The sequence below is a fragment of the Rhinolophus ferrumequinum genome, chromosome 15 (assembly GCF_004115265.2).
Source record: "Rhinolophus ferrumequinum isolate MPI-CBG mRhiFer1 chromosome 15, mRhiFer1_v1.p, whole genome shotgun sequence".
NCBI lineage: Eukaryota > Metazoa > Chordata > Mammalia > Chiroptera > Rhinolophidae > Rhinolophus > Rhinolophus ferrumequinum.
The window spans coordinates 18,760,111-18,775,815 of record NC_046298.1 but is presented as its reverse complement, the minus strand read 5'-3'; the positions used below and the strand labels follow the sequence as shown (position 1 = coordinate 18,775,815).

Below are 15,705 nucleotides of genomic sequence, written 5' to 3'. Positions count from 1 at the left end.
AAGGTTTAGCAAGAGAAACACAGGTTGAGAGAGAGGGTGGAAATGAGGTGACTCAGATGCTTACCTTGAATGTCTTTGTTGGTAATGCCTTTTAATGAAAATAGAAACCTTAGTATTGGAACAAAGTTTAAGCTGGGGCGGGAGAGATAATTACTTCAGTCATAACCTTCCTCCTAAGTGAAGATGCCAAAAGTTTTCAGATGATATAAACAGGGAATAAACAGGGATTAGACCTAAAGATTTGGGAGGCATTCCTATAATGTGATAACTGAAGCCTTGAGGATAGATAGTATTGCTGAAGGAGAGAGTTTAGAGAGACAAAGGGGCCAGACAGTTCTGTGGAGGGGGTCCGGTTTGCAAGGCAGAAGAAGGGAGTCCAGTAAAGAAGGATGAGAAGCCATCAGGGAGGGAAGGGACCAGAATCTTGTAGTATCACCCAAGTCAGGCAAGGAGAGACAGTCCAGAAAGAGGAGATGGGCTGCAATGTCAAATTCTACAGAGAAACTGAGAAGGCAAGAAAAAAATACCAGAAAATTGACATGATGAACTCGAAAATTAGAAAGCTTTCTATCAGGCTATTTTAGGCAGGGCAGGCAGGGCAGGAACCAGTGGCTCTGGAGGTTGAGGAGACTAAGTAAGAACAGTTCAGACAGATGTCTAGGGAAGGGAAAGGGGTTTGGGCAACTACTGAAGGGGACCTTCAGGGATTTCTGGAAGTAGGATGCATAAATTAGAAGGGAGGGCTAAGACTGGATTGAAGACTTCACAGAGGTTTGGAATAACTCAACATCTCTGAAAACTGATTACTGAAAACTCAAGTCAACATTCAGCTGAAATTCACCAGCATGAATTTATAATAGGCCAGTTCTCCTAATGATGGAATCTCAGATTGGAAAGGGAATTCAGAAATCATCTAATACCCCTCTTCAGTTCGATTCAGCAAGGAATTATTTGCTAGCAAAGTGTGTGTCTTGCTTAGGGAAGTGGAACGAGGATACTAAGGTAAATAAGGATATTAAGGTAACTTGGCCTCAAGTTACTCAAAAGGAAGTGGGGGTACGTAAGCAGCAGTCAGTATAGCATAATGGGTAAAAAAGAGGCTCCGAGTTGGTTTGTCTGGGTGTTAATCTCAGTCACAACCACTTAAGCTGGGCCTAGTTGTCTTGTAGCTATCCCTTGATCATTAAATTGGGTTATGTGTATTGACTGATTTAACAATGAGAATATATACAACTTTCACCCTTAAAAGTGGAAAAGGAGCTAAGGAGTGAGTGCTGCAGCGTATTTCCTTAGATGTACCCCAAGGTTTAACCGTGCCCGCATCCCGTGGTTGTGCTGCCGGCGTCGTCGCGCATGCGCGCGGGTAGTCCTGAGTCGGGGGATGCGGGTGCGGCCGCCAGGCGGCGCAGCTAAATCGCAGCTGCTCTTCCCGGCTCCCGGACGCCCTGAATGGGAAGTAGTGGTGAGCGCCACCTCCGTGCACATGCGTGTTTGGAGCTGGTTCGGCCAACATGGCTGCCGTGGAGCATGTTGTGGCTGATGCGGGGGCTTTCCTGCGGGACGCGGCTCTGCAGGTACTGGGAGCTCCGGTGGAGAGGAGCAGGGTGTGGGCTGGAGCGCGGGAGGTCAGGCGGCTGTGAGACGGGCCGGTCTCTCTGCAGGACATTGGGAAGAACATCTACACCATCCGGGATGTGGTCAGCGAGATTCGGGACAAGGCCACGCGCAGGCGACTCGCCGTTCTGCCCTACGAGCTGCGTTTCAAGGAGCCCTTCCCGGAATACGTGCGACTGGGTGAGTGCCTCTGCCCCGGTGCTGATGGCGAAGCTGGGTCCCAGGGTGCAAATGAGACCGGCTCGGGTAGGAGTTGGGGTCTGGCTACTTTATTAGTTGATTTAGAAACTGCAAGTTCTAGGAGATCGTGGTGGGAGAGAAGCTTCCTGGGTCAGGAGACAGTGGGGCCTTGCCATATATACACCTTTGGGTATATCACTCAGATTCTGGGCCACAGTTACCTCATCTGTAAAATGGGAGGTTGCTAGGATCATTAAATGAGGGTTTTGACACTCAGTACACTGTCTAGCACTTTGCAAGCATTCAGTAAATTTGTTTGGATTAAAAATAGAACCCAGATCTGTCACTCTCACCCATTTTTTTTTCGTAGATCAAAGTGATAATTGTTTTGGATAGGGAGGCCAATCTCAAGTCAGAAAACGGGATGGCTTTTTGGTTTATAAGAGTTTATTTGAGCTGAACTGACATGTGCTGGGGAGCAAGATCTTAAATGCTCTGGAGAAAAACAGTTTTGGCAGCTTCTTTTATGCATTTGAAATTAAGGGGAATGAATGTAAGGAAGATTACATGGAGGTGGGAAAGGGCAAGGTGGGGATTGGATTATAGGATAGTAACAAGATCATGTGCTTTCTTGAGGATGGTTAGGGCTTCTTTCAAAGGTGTGTTAACCTAGATGCATAGAAACAATGGACAGAGCTTGCTTAAGGTAAGCCTTTTTCTAAAGAAGTTATATGCCTGGGGTGTGACTACCCACCATGACCTGCCCAGTTAGGAATTTATGATCAGATCACCCTGTGAGGTTACTTTCCATAGAACCCTTTTTTTTTGGTCCACAGGCTTTACATTAGTCCTGAAAGAAAACTAAACAATTACCACTTTGTTTACGAGTCAGCATTGTTCTCTTGTTAGGGATCAAGGCGATGATGCCCAGGAAAGGTCCTAGGTGACTGGAAATGTTTTTAGGGTTTAGAGGCTGTTAGTGGACATGTTGTTAGCTACATTATTTGTTTGTGACTTCTGTAGCTTTCTCCACCAACTTACTAGCTGTGTGATCTTTGACAAGTTACTTAATCTGAGGAAATGCTAGAACTAATCATAGGAGTGCTGAAGGATGAAAGGAAAAGCTTACAACACAGTGCCTGATACCCAGTAAAATCGCTGCTGTTAATTAACAAGTGCTGTTTAGGAAATGTGAGCAGTATAGTTGCTGTTCCATGTGGCATTATAGCACGAGACATCTTTCTGTTAATGTATTAGAAAGTTTTATTGTACTAGTTTATTGTTGGTGTCTCAGGACAATAATAATAGTAACAGCTGGCATTTACTAGGTGTTAAATATGGGGGGTTGTTTTTTTGTTTTTGTTTTTTTAATATCAAAAGCTGTCCAATATTTGTTACAAAGCAACCAATAATTTGTTTCATCACAGACTACAACAGTTACTGGTTGGATTAACTTTCCTTCCCATTTTGGAATCTGGTTGTCCATTCTATTAATCTGGATTGTTAGGATCAAAGACTTTTAGAACTGGGAGGGATGAAACCTTCTATTCTGGCATAATACCAAAGCTTTGATAAGTAACTTACTATTTGCAAATACTATGCTGACTTTGAGTGACTTTCTATTAACTGTTCTGTTCCTTCACCTGCACTCGGTAAGGATGTCACAGTAAACCTAACTGGCATGAATCTTGGTGATAGAGAATACAAATATCTCAACTATGATTAGAAAAAGATCAGGAAACATGTGTTAGGTTTTTCTTGGGATATTGATCCTAAGTTGTTTTCATACTTTCATTATGGTTATCTAAGGTCATATGGCTCTTTGCCGCTAACTGAAGTTGAGCATCTTTTGTTTACAGTAACTGAGTTTTCAAAGAAAACTGGAGACTATCCCAGCCTCTCTGCCACGGATATCCAAGTACTGGCACTTACCTACCAGTTGGAAGCAGAGTTTGTTGGAGTGTCTCACCTAAAACAAGAACCAGAAAAGGTAAATCAGGAGGATTGTTGGGTTTGTTTTCTTTTCACTTTTTTTTATGGGCACTCAGATATACAAAAGTAGAGGGAGTGGTATAATGGACTTAATGTCCCCTTCATTCTGCCTCCACATTTATCAATTCATGATCTGTCAGTTTTCATCGAAAACGGACCCACAGCCCCGAACTTAGACATCGTATTTCACCGATATTTCTTGGTGTATCTCTTTAAAAAAAAAAAAAACAACCACAAACCATTATTATACTTACACAATATTAACGTAATTCTCTAATGTCAAATAATCAATGTTCATGTTTCCCAATTACTTTATAAATTTTTAAAAATTGTTTGTTTGGATTAGAATCCAAATAAAGGTCGTACATTGCAATTAGCAAATGTGTATCAGTCTTTTGATCTGTAGGTTCTTAGGATGTGAAGGTTGGTTAAATTAGAAAATGCAGAAACAGTAGAAAACAAATACATTCGTGTGTGTATATATATATATATACATATATATATATATTTTTTTTTTTTTTAAATAGAATTCTTTCCAGAAGCAAGAAAGAAGGAACACTAAGTACTTGCCTTTTTTTAACCCATGCTCCCTTCAGAATTTTGGGTTCCTGTTGTGCTTTTAAGGACTTGTCCACCTTGGCTAGGTTGAAGAGACTAATGGATTTGTGCCTGTGACCCTTTGGCTGTTTCCAGGCCAGAGGATTTTGGAAGCCAAATAATTAACCTTATAATAATTAATTTCAAATAGTGTTGACAAAGAATTGCGTGGTCCTTCTCTGCTTGAAGTCATTAAACCATGTCACGTTCCTGTACTTGTTGGAAATACCCTCAACTTGTTTTCACTGGGTTTAGAGTCCTCCAATCCAAAAAGTCTAAAAGTGATGCCTAGAATACAGACTTCTACATGTCACTGGGATGTATTGGGGGGTCAGGGGTGAATGGAGTGGTTGTATGTAAACTGACTCTGTAGCTGGTAGCTGGGTTTCTGTTTGGTATCCATCAATTCCTGGTTCTTAGAAATTGTCTTTTCCTGCAGCCTTTTGGGCAGGAGTTAGAGACTTTGTATTAGAAGCTTTCAAATTTCTGTATCAGAAGTCTTTTCACCCAGCAATTCCACTCTTAGGCATTGATCCTGAGGTTGTAACCAAAGATACTTCCAAGTTTTATCAATAATGGTGTTCATTACAGTTTTATGTATAAGGACAAAAAAGAAATGTCCCAAAGTGGTTATTTGGTAGTGGAATCACTGAATAATTCTTTACATACAGTCATGCGCCAGATAACGACATTTGGGTCAACAACATGTCCAACGGTGAATACCGCAGAGCCACGGTGTGTAGTAGGCTAGACCACCTAGGTTTGTGAAAGTGCAGCTTGTGATGTTCACGCCACAGTGAAATCGCCTAACGACACATTTCTCAGAACGTATCCCTGTTGTTAAGCACACTGTACTCGTATATATTTTCCATCTTTTTGAAAATATATTTTCCATTTTTTTGAAAACATTGAATATCTTTTACTTCAATAACTGGGGGGGAAATATTTTGTTTCTTGTTTTTTAAATTACTCTTCCTTGTTGACTTTTCAAACTATATTTCTTTTCTTAGAGTTGTCACTTTTTTTATTTTAAAGGTTAAAGTGAGCTCATCGATTCAACACCCAGAAACTCCTCTACACATTTCTGGTTTCCATCTGCCTTCAAAGGTAATTCCTTAGGCAAGTCATGGTCTTCATGCCCTTTCTGCTACAAGTCACATCTCCACAAATTGACTGTTTACAGTGAACCAAATTTACAGACTATTACCATAGTTTGTCTAGCCCTATCTGATCTGACTTGTATATCATTGTATTATTTCGTCTATAACCCTCTCAATTCTCACGCTTTAAAATTATTCCTTTAACCTCAGCCAAAACCCCCACAAGAAGCAGTAGAACATGGACCCCCAGCCGGTGAGCCTGAGGACCTAGAATTTAGTTCTTTTATGTTCTGGAGAAACCCTTTGCCCAATATCGATCGTGACCTGCAGGAGCTGCTGGTAAGGCCCTGATTTATGACCTCTTCCTGATGACAACACATTAGCTTCTCCGAGCTGCTCCTGTGGGCTGGGAGTGTGTGAAGTCTATTATGTTTTAGAGTGACGAAGGTGAGGAGGAGGAAGAAAAGGAAGAGGATGGATGTGAAGAAAGGAAAGCTGAAGGTAGTGATGATGAGGAGGGGTGGATCACCCCCAGCAACATCAAGCAGATCCAGCGGGAGCTGGAACAGTGCACCATCCCAAAGGACGTGCGGGTCGGCTGTGTGACTACAGACTTTGCCATGCAGGTGGGTGGAATGGGCCATCGGCTAGCCCTGGGCTTTGTGTCATACCTGTCCTTGGAGATTTGGGGGTATGTACAGAGCTATTGTTGAATGGTTCTAGAAACTTTACCTGTGCTCCTTGGTCATTTTTAGTTTGCTTGGAGGCTAGAGAACCATAATATAGTGACAAAATGTATTAAGTGGGTGCAAAAGTAATTGTGGTTTAAAAGGTTTAAAGATAGGGGGTGGCAGGTTACCTCAGTTGGTTAGAGCGTGGTGCTGATAACACCAAGATTGCCAGTTCAATCCCTGCATGGGCCACTGAGCTGCGCCCTCCTTAAAAAATAAAAATAAAAAAATAAAAGGAATGAACATTAAAAAAAAAAGGTTAAAAATAATTGCAAAAACCGCAATTACTTTTGCACCAACTTAATATATAGTATATTAAATTTGTAGTGTTTACTGTTCATGATATGTTGCTGCTTTTCTTTCAGTGTGTATAATGTTCTGTGCTTCGTTAAGTAATTGGAGAAAAGAAGAAGGTTTCCAGCCCATAAATGAGGGTATTTGCTCTGACAACATAAGTGTTTCTGTTAAGAGGGATAATGAGGGGCCTTGGCAAAAGGATGAGCACATACCCCAGCACTTGAGACAAGAGGCATCTAAGCTTACTTTTCCTTCGCAGAAGCCCTTTACGAGCCCAACGAGGGTTTGTGAAGCTCCTTGCACTAACTGTACAGATGTTAAAAGGAAATGGAGTTTCTCTCTGAGTTCAGTTCTCCTTGAACTTGTTCGTTGCAGAATGTCCTGCTTCAGATGGGGCTGCACGTGCTGGCGGTGAACGGCATGCTGATACGCGAGGCCCGGAGCTACATCTTGCGCTGCCACGGCTGTTTCAAGTACGTGGCTGACAGTCTGGACCCTGTGTCCCCTGCTGAGCACTCTCCTCCCTTCCTGTCCCTTCTGTAACCTGGAAGACAGCCTTGCCTTGTGTACCTCATTCATAAGTATACCTCATCCCACGGGCACTGAAACCCCCGGGACGGGGGCCAGTGACTGCCCACCTGACAAACTGAGGAAAGCGTTTCTTAGTCTTTTTCTTAGTGGCACAGGATTTGGGGTGTGGGTTCTGGAGCAAAGAGCCCTCATTATTTCACGGTAAGTACTAAAATGTTTATGGATGGAATTATGCCTGGGATTTGCTTTGAAATAATACACAAGTGGGGTGTCTACCGTCCGGGCTTGAGCTGATAGAGAGGGTCTGCTCTCCGTACCCACACCCATTTGACCGTAGCAGCTTTTACAGTATTTCCTACATACTTTGTTAGTAAATTCTTGACACCTCCAGGACCACCTCCTGGCTTCAAGCCCAAGCTCACATATGGAGGCAAGGTACTTAGACCTGTAATGACGTGCCCCTTGAGAAAGGATGGATGCTAAGAGAATTGATTCTGGAGCAAGTCTCCCTGAGTTGTTAGTATCTGCCACTTACTAGCTGTGTCATCTTGAGCCAGCTACCTTACCTTGCCTCAGCTTCCCTATCTGTAAGATGGAGATAGTACCAACCTCATAGGATTGTTTTGATGTGAAACTTGTAGAATAACGCCTGACAAACTTCAGCAGGAGTTTGTTATTAATGTAACAACAATCTCAATTTTCGTAATTATATACTTGCTACTTGTTGTTTTCTCTTTGCCATCAGCAGTTTGCTTATGTTGTCCTCATGAGACCGGGTGGCCTTGGTGTCTGTGACATGTACAGTGTAGTTCAGCCTTTCCCATGTCTCGTGGTCCTCTCCCTACCCCCCCCCCCCCAGTCCTGTGACTCACCTAGTGCTTGCTGCCTCAGGCTCCAGGACAGAGCATCTCCTTTTTTATCTCCAGGACAACATCTGACATGAGCCGAGTCTTCTGTTCACATTGTGGCAACAAGACCTTGAAGAAAGTGTCAGTGACTGTCAGCGACGACGGAACCCTGCACATGCACTTTTCCCGCAACCCGAAGGTGCTGAATGCTCGGGGTCTCCGGGTGAGTGGCGTCTCCCACGCCCCTAACAGCAGGGCCTAAGGTTGGGAGAGCGAGACCTCTTAGCACCGCCATCAAAACGAACAGAGGACAAAAAAACTTCAAGATAATAACTGGGAAAATCCGTAATCTAGGTACCAAGGTAGATGGGGGGAAAGGGCACCACAGAGCCTCAACGTGAGGTTTTTGAGGAGTTGGCAGTCTACTGAGAAGGAACCAGTAATTCTAGGCAGAAAATAATAAGGGCCAAATGCAAGTGGAGTCACAAAGAGGGAAGTCATCTACAATAGGGTGGAGGTTACATTTGTGCAAGAATTTGAGGATGGGCAGGATTTCCAGAAGCCTCGCAAACCGTACCCACACCCATTTGAGGGAAAGAGCTGTGTAAATGCACAGCACAGAAGAGAGGCCTGGGCTGGAGACATAGCAGCCCTGTATTTGTTTTTGGGACTCAGGAGAGAAGGGCAGAGCGACAGGTGAGTATGAGATGCAGCCAGCCTGTCACTGATTCTCCAGCCGTGAACACTGCCACACATGAATGAAAAGAATCTTTTTTAACTCTCCATTTTGAAATAATTTTAGCTTTATGGAAAAGTTGCAAAAATAGTACAAGTAGTTCTTATCTACCCTTCCCTTAGATTTCCCTGTCATTCTTCTACCACATTTGCTTTAGCATTTTATATACAGCAGCCCCTCCTGTCTGTTTTGCTTACTACAGTTTCAGTTACCCTCAGTCCACTGCAGTCTGAAAATATTACATGGAAAATTCCAGAAATAAACAACCCATAGATTGTGCACCATTCAGAGGAACGTGATAAAATCTCATGGCTGTATACACTCCTCGCCCATGAGTCACTTAGTAGCCAGCTCGGTTATCAGACTAACTGTCAAAATATCACAGTGCCGTGTTCAGGTCACCCTTAGAGCCACCTAATGCTCCCTCACTGCCCGCGTCCTTCAGCTCAGTCCATCTCATCATGTAGGCATTGTGTCATCCCACATTATCACAAGAAGACAGGTGAGCACAGTACAATAAGGTATTTTGGAAGGGAAAGGCCACATTCACGTAACTTGTTACAGTCTATTGTTATAATTGTTCTATTTTATTATTAGTTATTGTTCATCTCTTACAGTGCCTAATTTATAAATTAAACTTAATCACAGATAATGTATGTATAGAAAAAAACATAGCGTATACAGGGATCGCTACTATCTGCAGTGTCCCAGCAGATAAAGGGGAACTGGGGTGTGTGTGAGTGTGTATTATATGACTGGGTCTTATAGTAAAATAAGACCACGTCTTTTATTAATTTTTGCTCCAAAGGACGCATTAGAGCTGATAGTCCAGCTAAGTCTTATTTTGGGGGAACCACGGTAGATTCTCAGACTGTTCATGGAAGCCCTTCAAGCCAGCCTCTGTGTCCTTTTGACGTGTTCCCGTTATTCTTTGAACACTTCTCTTACTTTGTGGCACAGCAAGCTATTCCGACTCTTCTTATAGTGCCCCTGTCCTGGAATCAGCTGTTTCTCTGAGCAGCTCTGGGTCTGTATGGAGAATGGTTTTTAGAAGCAAAGACATGGACACTGGGTATGCTCATTGTCCTAGGGCATTAGTGATTCTCTGCCCACAGTGGACACAGATGGGAAATACATGTGAGTGTATATAAATACACACATGAATGTTTTATATTTATGTCTGTATTAAAAAATTGAATATATAACCTTAATTTCAACAGAGTTCATTGTAGCCCTCTCATATTTATAACACCCTTATTAATACTATTTTCCATAGTTATTTGCTCAACCCTAGAATATGTTACTGTTTCAGAATTGCTAATATACATACCATTGTGAAAATGGTACCTGTTACTAGAGTTCTATGTTGCTATATAATTTTTTCTGTCTTTAGCTGAGGGTATGTAGTCAAAATGCTGTGTTGCATTTTTCACCTGGAGTTGAGGTGAGGATCAAAGGGGGAAGATGCATGGTATGTGCTTAGTGCGTAGTAGGCTATGAATGATCCACTCCATTGGTACCGTCTGCCTGCATCCAGAGCTGTCAGACGAGCTTGATGTTAGCAGGATCTGACATGTACGAATGTGGATCCCCGTCCTCCTAATGGCCTTTCTTGGTCTTATTTGCAGTACTCACTTCCCACTCCCAAAGGGGGCAAATATGCCGTCAACCCCCATCTGACCGAGGACCAGCGCTTCCCTCAGCTGCGACTCTCCCACAAGGCCAGACAGAAAACTGACGTGTTCGCCCCTGACTACGTGGCTGGGGCATCTCCCTTTGCAGAGAACGACATCTCCAGCCGCTCAGCGATGCTGCAGGTCCGAGACAACACCTTGGGAGCCGGGAGGAGACGGTTAAATCCCAATGCTTCCAGAAAGAAATTTGTGAAGAAAAGGTGAAATGCAAGTTCCACAGGCAAACCAGATGCTGCTGCGGCTGCCGAGGGGTTCTGGCGTGTCCTTTCCCCAGCTGTGCCAGCTCCAGAAAGCTGTGGAGGGAAAGGACAGGCCGGGCTCCTGCCTGCTTCCTCATGCCTCCTGTGGAGTGTTGGGTTGGGTTTGCGGAGGGACTCGGTCATGCCGCAGCCTGTGAGCGCCGCCAGAGCGCGCGTCCTGCCACGTTGAGGGGAATTTGATGGAAACAGAAACAACAGAGCCCGAGAGCAAATCTTTGACCTTGAAAGAACTTCCAAGTAATATTTTTCTAATAAATGTGGTTGCAAGCTTCTGTGCATTTTCATTAAATAAGCCAAAGTTTTACATCTTAGGTAATTTGAAAGCTAACAGGGTAAGCACCAAGATCAAGCATTTAAATTGATCTTTTTTTGCGAAAATAGTAAATAGTAGGTTTGTTTTAATAAAACTGTGAGCTACCATTTTCTCTTTTTTTTAACTTGGAAACATTTCACTCATTCAGAAAAGTTCAGTATAGCGAACTCCCACAGAGCCATTCACCATGAACATTTCTCCTCGTTTGCTCCTATCTTTCTATGCCTACAAGGACACAGTATCTCCTAGGAAAAGGATGTTCTTTTACGTAACCACAGTACAATGATCAAATTCAGGAATGTTGATCCATTACTATTATACAATTCAAATTTTACCAAATTGTCCCAATACTGCCCTTTGTGGCATTTCCTCCAATTCTAAACTTTCTCAGCCTTTGCCTTTTTGTGAAATTGACATTTTTAAATAATACAAGCCAGGCTTTTTAAATGTCCCTCCACTTGGGTTTGACAGTTTCGTTAGAATTTGATTGAGGTTATCACTGGCAGCAATGCTTCGTGAGTGCTGTTAGGTCCTCAGCACACAAGTGATGTTAGCCTTGATTACTTGGAAATGAACCTGCTGAGTCCAAGGCTACTTAGTTCTTTGTAAGGTCAAAACAAAAAGGGTACACGGAGAGCCAGTTGTCACTTCCTCCTCCCATTTCCCCTTAACCTCTGGATAGATTTGTTTCTGATTTATCCTGATGTTTTCTTTTGCAAAAGTGTGTGTCTCTGTGTGACATTGCCATTTTTCTTCCACTAACGGTAGTATACTATATTTTCCCCCACTGGAAATCACTCCATATCAACTCATAGAGCTCCACTTTATTCTTTTTGCCAGCTGCCTAGTACTTCATTATAAAAAGCTACCAATTCAAGCACGTAATCATTACAGGGTCCCTGGTAAGTACATAATCTACATTAGCCCATTTAATCCATAGGACACTTAAGAACTACCAGTGCTGTTATCTCCAGTCTTAGGCTATAAGAGGTTAAATGACTTGCCCAGTCATAAAGCTTGTGTTTTCAACTTAGTCCATCTGTGCTTTTATGCAACAGATGGACCAGCTGAGATCATAGGAAATGCGCTGAACACTGTCACCCCACCACCCACCATCATACTTGGGTGCTGGGTGATGGGGTGACACAACAAGAGGCCAGGATGCTGGATGGAGGACAGGAGAGTAGTGGCCAGAGCCTGATAAGAGTCATGCCCTTGCCATTTCTCGTCCCCCTCATAGTCCATTCTATCACACGGAAAAGTAGGGATAATATAACACCCATGTACCCAGCACCCAGCCTTGTCAAGTCTTTTAACATTTTCTATGTTTACTTCAAATTAAGAAACATTTCAGGTAAAAATGTTTTGTAAAGAAAAAAGTCTCTTGCAACTACTCAACTGCCATTGCAGCACAAAAGCAACTCAAGACAATACATAAATGAAAGGCCTGTGACGACACAATTACTAAGTGTTCCAATAAAACTTGATTAAAACAGTGGGCCAGATGTGGCACAAGGACTATAGTTTGCCAAGCCCTGCCCAAACCACATCTCTCTTCCCCTTCTCATTTTCTTCCTATCACCATTTGACATAACTAGATGTGGCTTTTCCAGTTATGGCTGCGTAAAACTTAGGGGTGGAAAACAGCCATTTAGTTTGCATACAGATTGTGGGGGTCAAGGACAGCTTGGGTGGAAGACTTGAAATCCGGGGGGCTACATTTATCTGAAGACTCATTTACCCAAGTGTCTGGTGGTTGACAAATGGCTGTAGGCAGAGACCTTAGCTGCACCTGTCAGCCATAACACTGCATTACCCTCTTCCTATAGTTTGGGCCTGCTCACAGCGTGGTTGCCGGGTTCCAAGGTCAAGCAGCCTGAGAGGGACCTAGGCAGAGTCCTCTAATTTCATATGACCCAGTGTTGGGAGTCATGCAGCATCATTTCTGCTGCATGCTGTGGGTTGAGGCAGTTACAAAATCTTGCCCATATTAAAGGAAAGGGGAATTCGAATCCTTATTTTGATGGAAGAAGTGTCAAGACTTTCGGAAGAGCAGATGAGATTGAAAATGCTGCTGTGGCAATTTTTGGAAAAGAATTGGCTACATGGTCCATCTCCCGCTGTTACAATATCAGCTCGTTGGGCACAGGTCTTCATTTTGTTCACTGCTCTATCCTCACCACATAGAACAGTGCCTGGAACATAGTAGATGTTCAATATACATTCATTGCTGCATGTATTTGGCATTTCATACTAACTTTTTAAAAGGTAGTAGGTATAACATAACCGCCTGCTGCATCAAAGTGTTCACTGGCTGTGAAGCCTACTTTTTCTACCAACTGATTTAAGAACTCCATTTTCAGTGACTAAAGACAGAGCCAAAATACTACCTTGGTTGTGGAAAAACTTTAGTATTGTCTTTTAAACTTAGAAAAGATTTCATAAGTCATACAGTTGCACCCCTGGCCTAGATGAAGTAATAAGGTTCACATTTACCCTCTCCCCTGAAACAACTTAAAAACCAGATAAAATACATGAAACAACAGTTTTCAGCCTTTGGAGGTCAGGCAATACAGCATGGTGATCCCTGAGAGGGAGAAACAAAGGAGGTGAACACCACAATTGCACTAGAGAGAACTTCCAGAAAGAGGAGGGGGAGCCCGGAGGTCTTCCTGAGTTATAAAGCTACAGAGCCAGAAGCCAAGATGGCTAGACGGGACGGTATTGGAGAGGAGAGAGCATTGCAGAGGGAGAGCACGCTCTGGAGAGCTGCAGGGGGGTCCTCAGCTAAGCACTGATCAGCACATCATGTGGAGAGCTTCCAGAGGCTGGGGGTAGAAATCTCTGCCCCGACCCCCCCCTCCAAAAAAAAAAAAGTGTAGGAAATAATCCTCGGAGTTTACATAAGGCCAGGAATGATTCCTGTTCCCACCGAACAGAGTGGAAAACTTCGTCATTCATAGGCATACGGCAGGACTCGGGTGGGAAACGATTATCTCTAGACCGAAGGCTGCCCAACAAAGCCAACCTCAAAGGGATCCTGTTCATAGCTCAATGGCCAGAACTAGTCCTGTGGCCCCACCCAATCACCAGGGACCCGGAAATGCAATCCCTGAGTCTGGAGGGCGGGTGCTAGAAATACTTGGCGAACAGCACTAGTGAAAACCACAACCGTAGAGAGGCACACATGTGGCTTTGAAACACCCTCATGAGCAGGAGCATTATGAAAAAGGGGGTTGTAAATGCATGCATAGAAAATTGTTGAGTCCAGCTTTTTAGTCTTCAGCACTAGAAGTTGTACAAGCTTACGAACTTCCAAGTGATTGCTTTCTTTCACCTGCTGACAGCTTCTATTATGCAGCAGGGGAGGGAACAGTCTCCTAGTTCCCTGATCACTGGGCTGCAGGGCTCCTTTCCGTTGATGAGGGATGAGCTAAGGCTCAGACAGGGAACACCAGTGTGATCTAATGCTGGAAAGAATGAGAGCACCCAAAGTAAAGAGAAGCGGATGAGAACTTCATCAAGAAGGTGAGAAGGACACAGTGGCCTCGAGTCTACCTCAGGAACACCACAAATCAGAAACTCCCTGATGATAGTAACGTCAGCCAGGTGATGGCCACACACGAGACCAATGATCCACATGTCCCCAAGCCCGTTTACTTAACTCTATTCCTCCAGACAACCCATCTATTTCACTTACATGCAAAGAAGCAAAACTCATACTAGAAAGGTGTAAATATTGTTAAAAAGCAAACTGTAGGGAGTTTTGTTTTCCATATGCCCAAACCGGCTTGCCTCACCACCAAAGGACACAGGCAAATTCAAGTCCTCGGGCCCATGTGAGACACACATAAGAGAACAACTCATAAAAAGGTAAATTTTGTTTTATAAGGGCATAAAATGGGGACCTTTTGTACCTTAAATTCTGTGATCTGGCACCAAACCTCGTTCTGCTGTATCAGATAAAAATCTCTTCGTAACAAATGCATGCCATTTCAAGAGCAATTTCAGTTTAACCAAAGCGGTCTAAGCCCCACAGAGGATGACCTGCTTGACCCAATAGCTAACATGACAGAATTCCATCAGAACACACAGGGACGCAGGAAATCCAACATAACGGCCTGTGTCCAGGGCCACAGTGATCGTGGCAGTGAGACAGGAGGACAGGACAGGATGGGGTTTACAGTAGAAGAAATATTTCTCCTCCAATACCCACGGACCTGTTCCCTCCAGGGATACTTGGCAGGTAGCTATGGGAACCAAGGAGGACAACAGATGCCCGGTCCCCAGACAGGCCCAAGTATGACTCTGATCTGTTATGCTTAGTCCATCATCCACAGCCCAGAGAAAAGCAAGGGGGCTTTGGGGACTTCTCGTACAAAAAAAGCAGCCACACGTGTGGATGTGGTGCCGTAACAGGTGACTAATGAGGCTGTTTGTGTTCTTTCACTGGGAGGAGGGGACGGTACTCCTGAGGCTTCTCCTACCCGCACTTTTTGTTTCTAGATAATAAAGGATATCAACAGAGCTTCCTACAGCTCCATGGTGCTGGCCTGCTCCCTGGGGACTTGGAAGAGGACGCTGTTTTCAGTCCACACACAAAGCCTGGCACATACATACTTCTGGGACAGAGGCCTGCTCAGAGAAGACCATGGGAATTGCACAATCTTAAACTGACAGCAAATTAAAGCTGGAGGAACCTATAAGACAATGCAGTCTAAACCCATAGTTTTAAAGATGAGGCAACCAAGGCTCAGAGAGGAGAGCATTAGCAACTGACCTGGAGGTAGGCTCCATAATTCTGATAGCAAA

At 43.7% G+C, this 15,705-nt stretch overlaps 1 protein-coding gene across 1 annotated transcript; it reads left to right on the top strand.

Annotated features, from left to right (window-relative positions):
* The first annotated feature begins 1,439 nt into the window (after nucleotides 1-1,439).
* NOB1 (NIN1 (RPN12) binding protein 1 homolog) lies at nucleotides 1,440-10,852 on the top strand. Its single transcript, XM_033126998.1, has 9 exons — nucleotides 1,440-1,574; nucleotides 1,662-1,794; nucleotides 3,654-3,784; nucleotides 5,419-5,490; nucleotides 5,694-5,822; nucleotides 5,921-6,109; nucleotides 6,887-6,984; nucleotides 7,969-8,113; nucleotides 10,255-10,852. The coding sequence occupies exons 1-9, from the start codon at nucleotides 1,512-1,514 to the stop codon at nucleotides 10,522-10,524; spliced, it is 1,230 nt and encodes a 409-aa protein (XP_032982889.1). The 5' UTR covers nucleotides 1,440-1,511; the 3' UTR covers nucleotides 10,525-10,852.
* The last annotated feature ends 4,853 nt before the right edge of the window (nucleotides 10,853-15,705 follow it).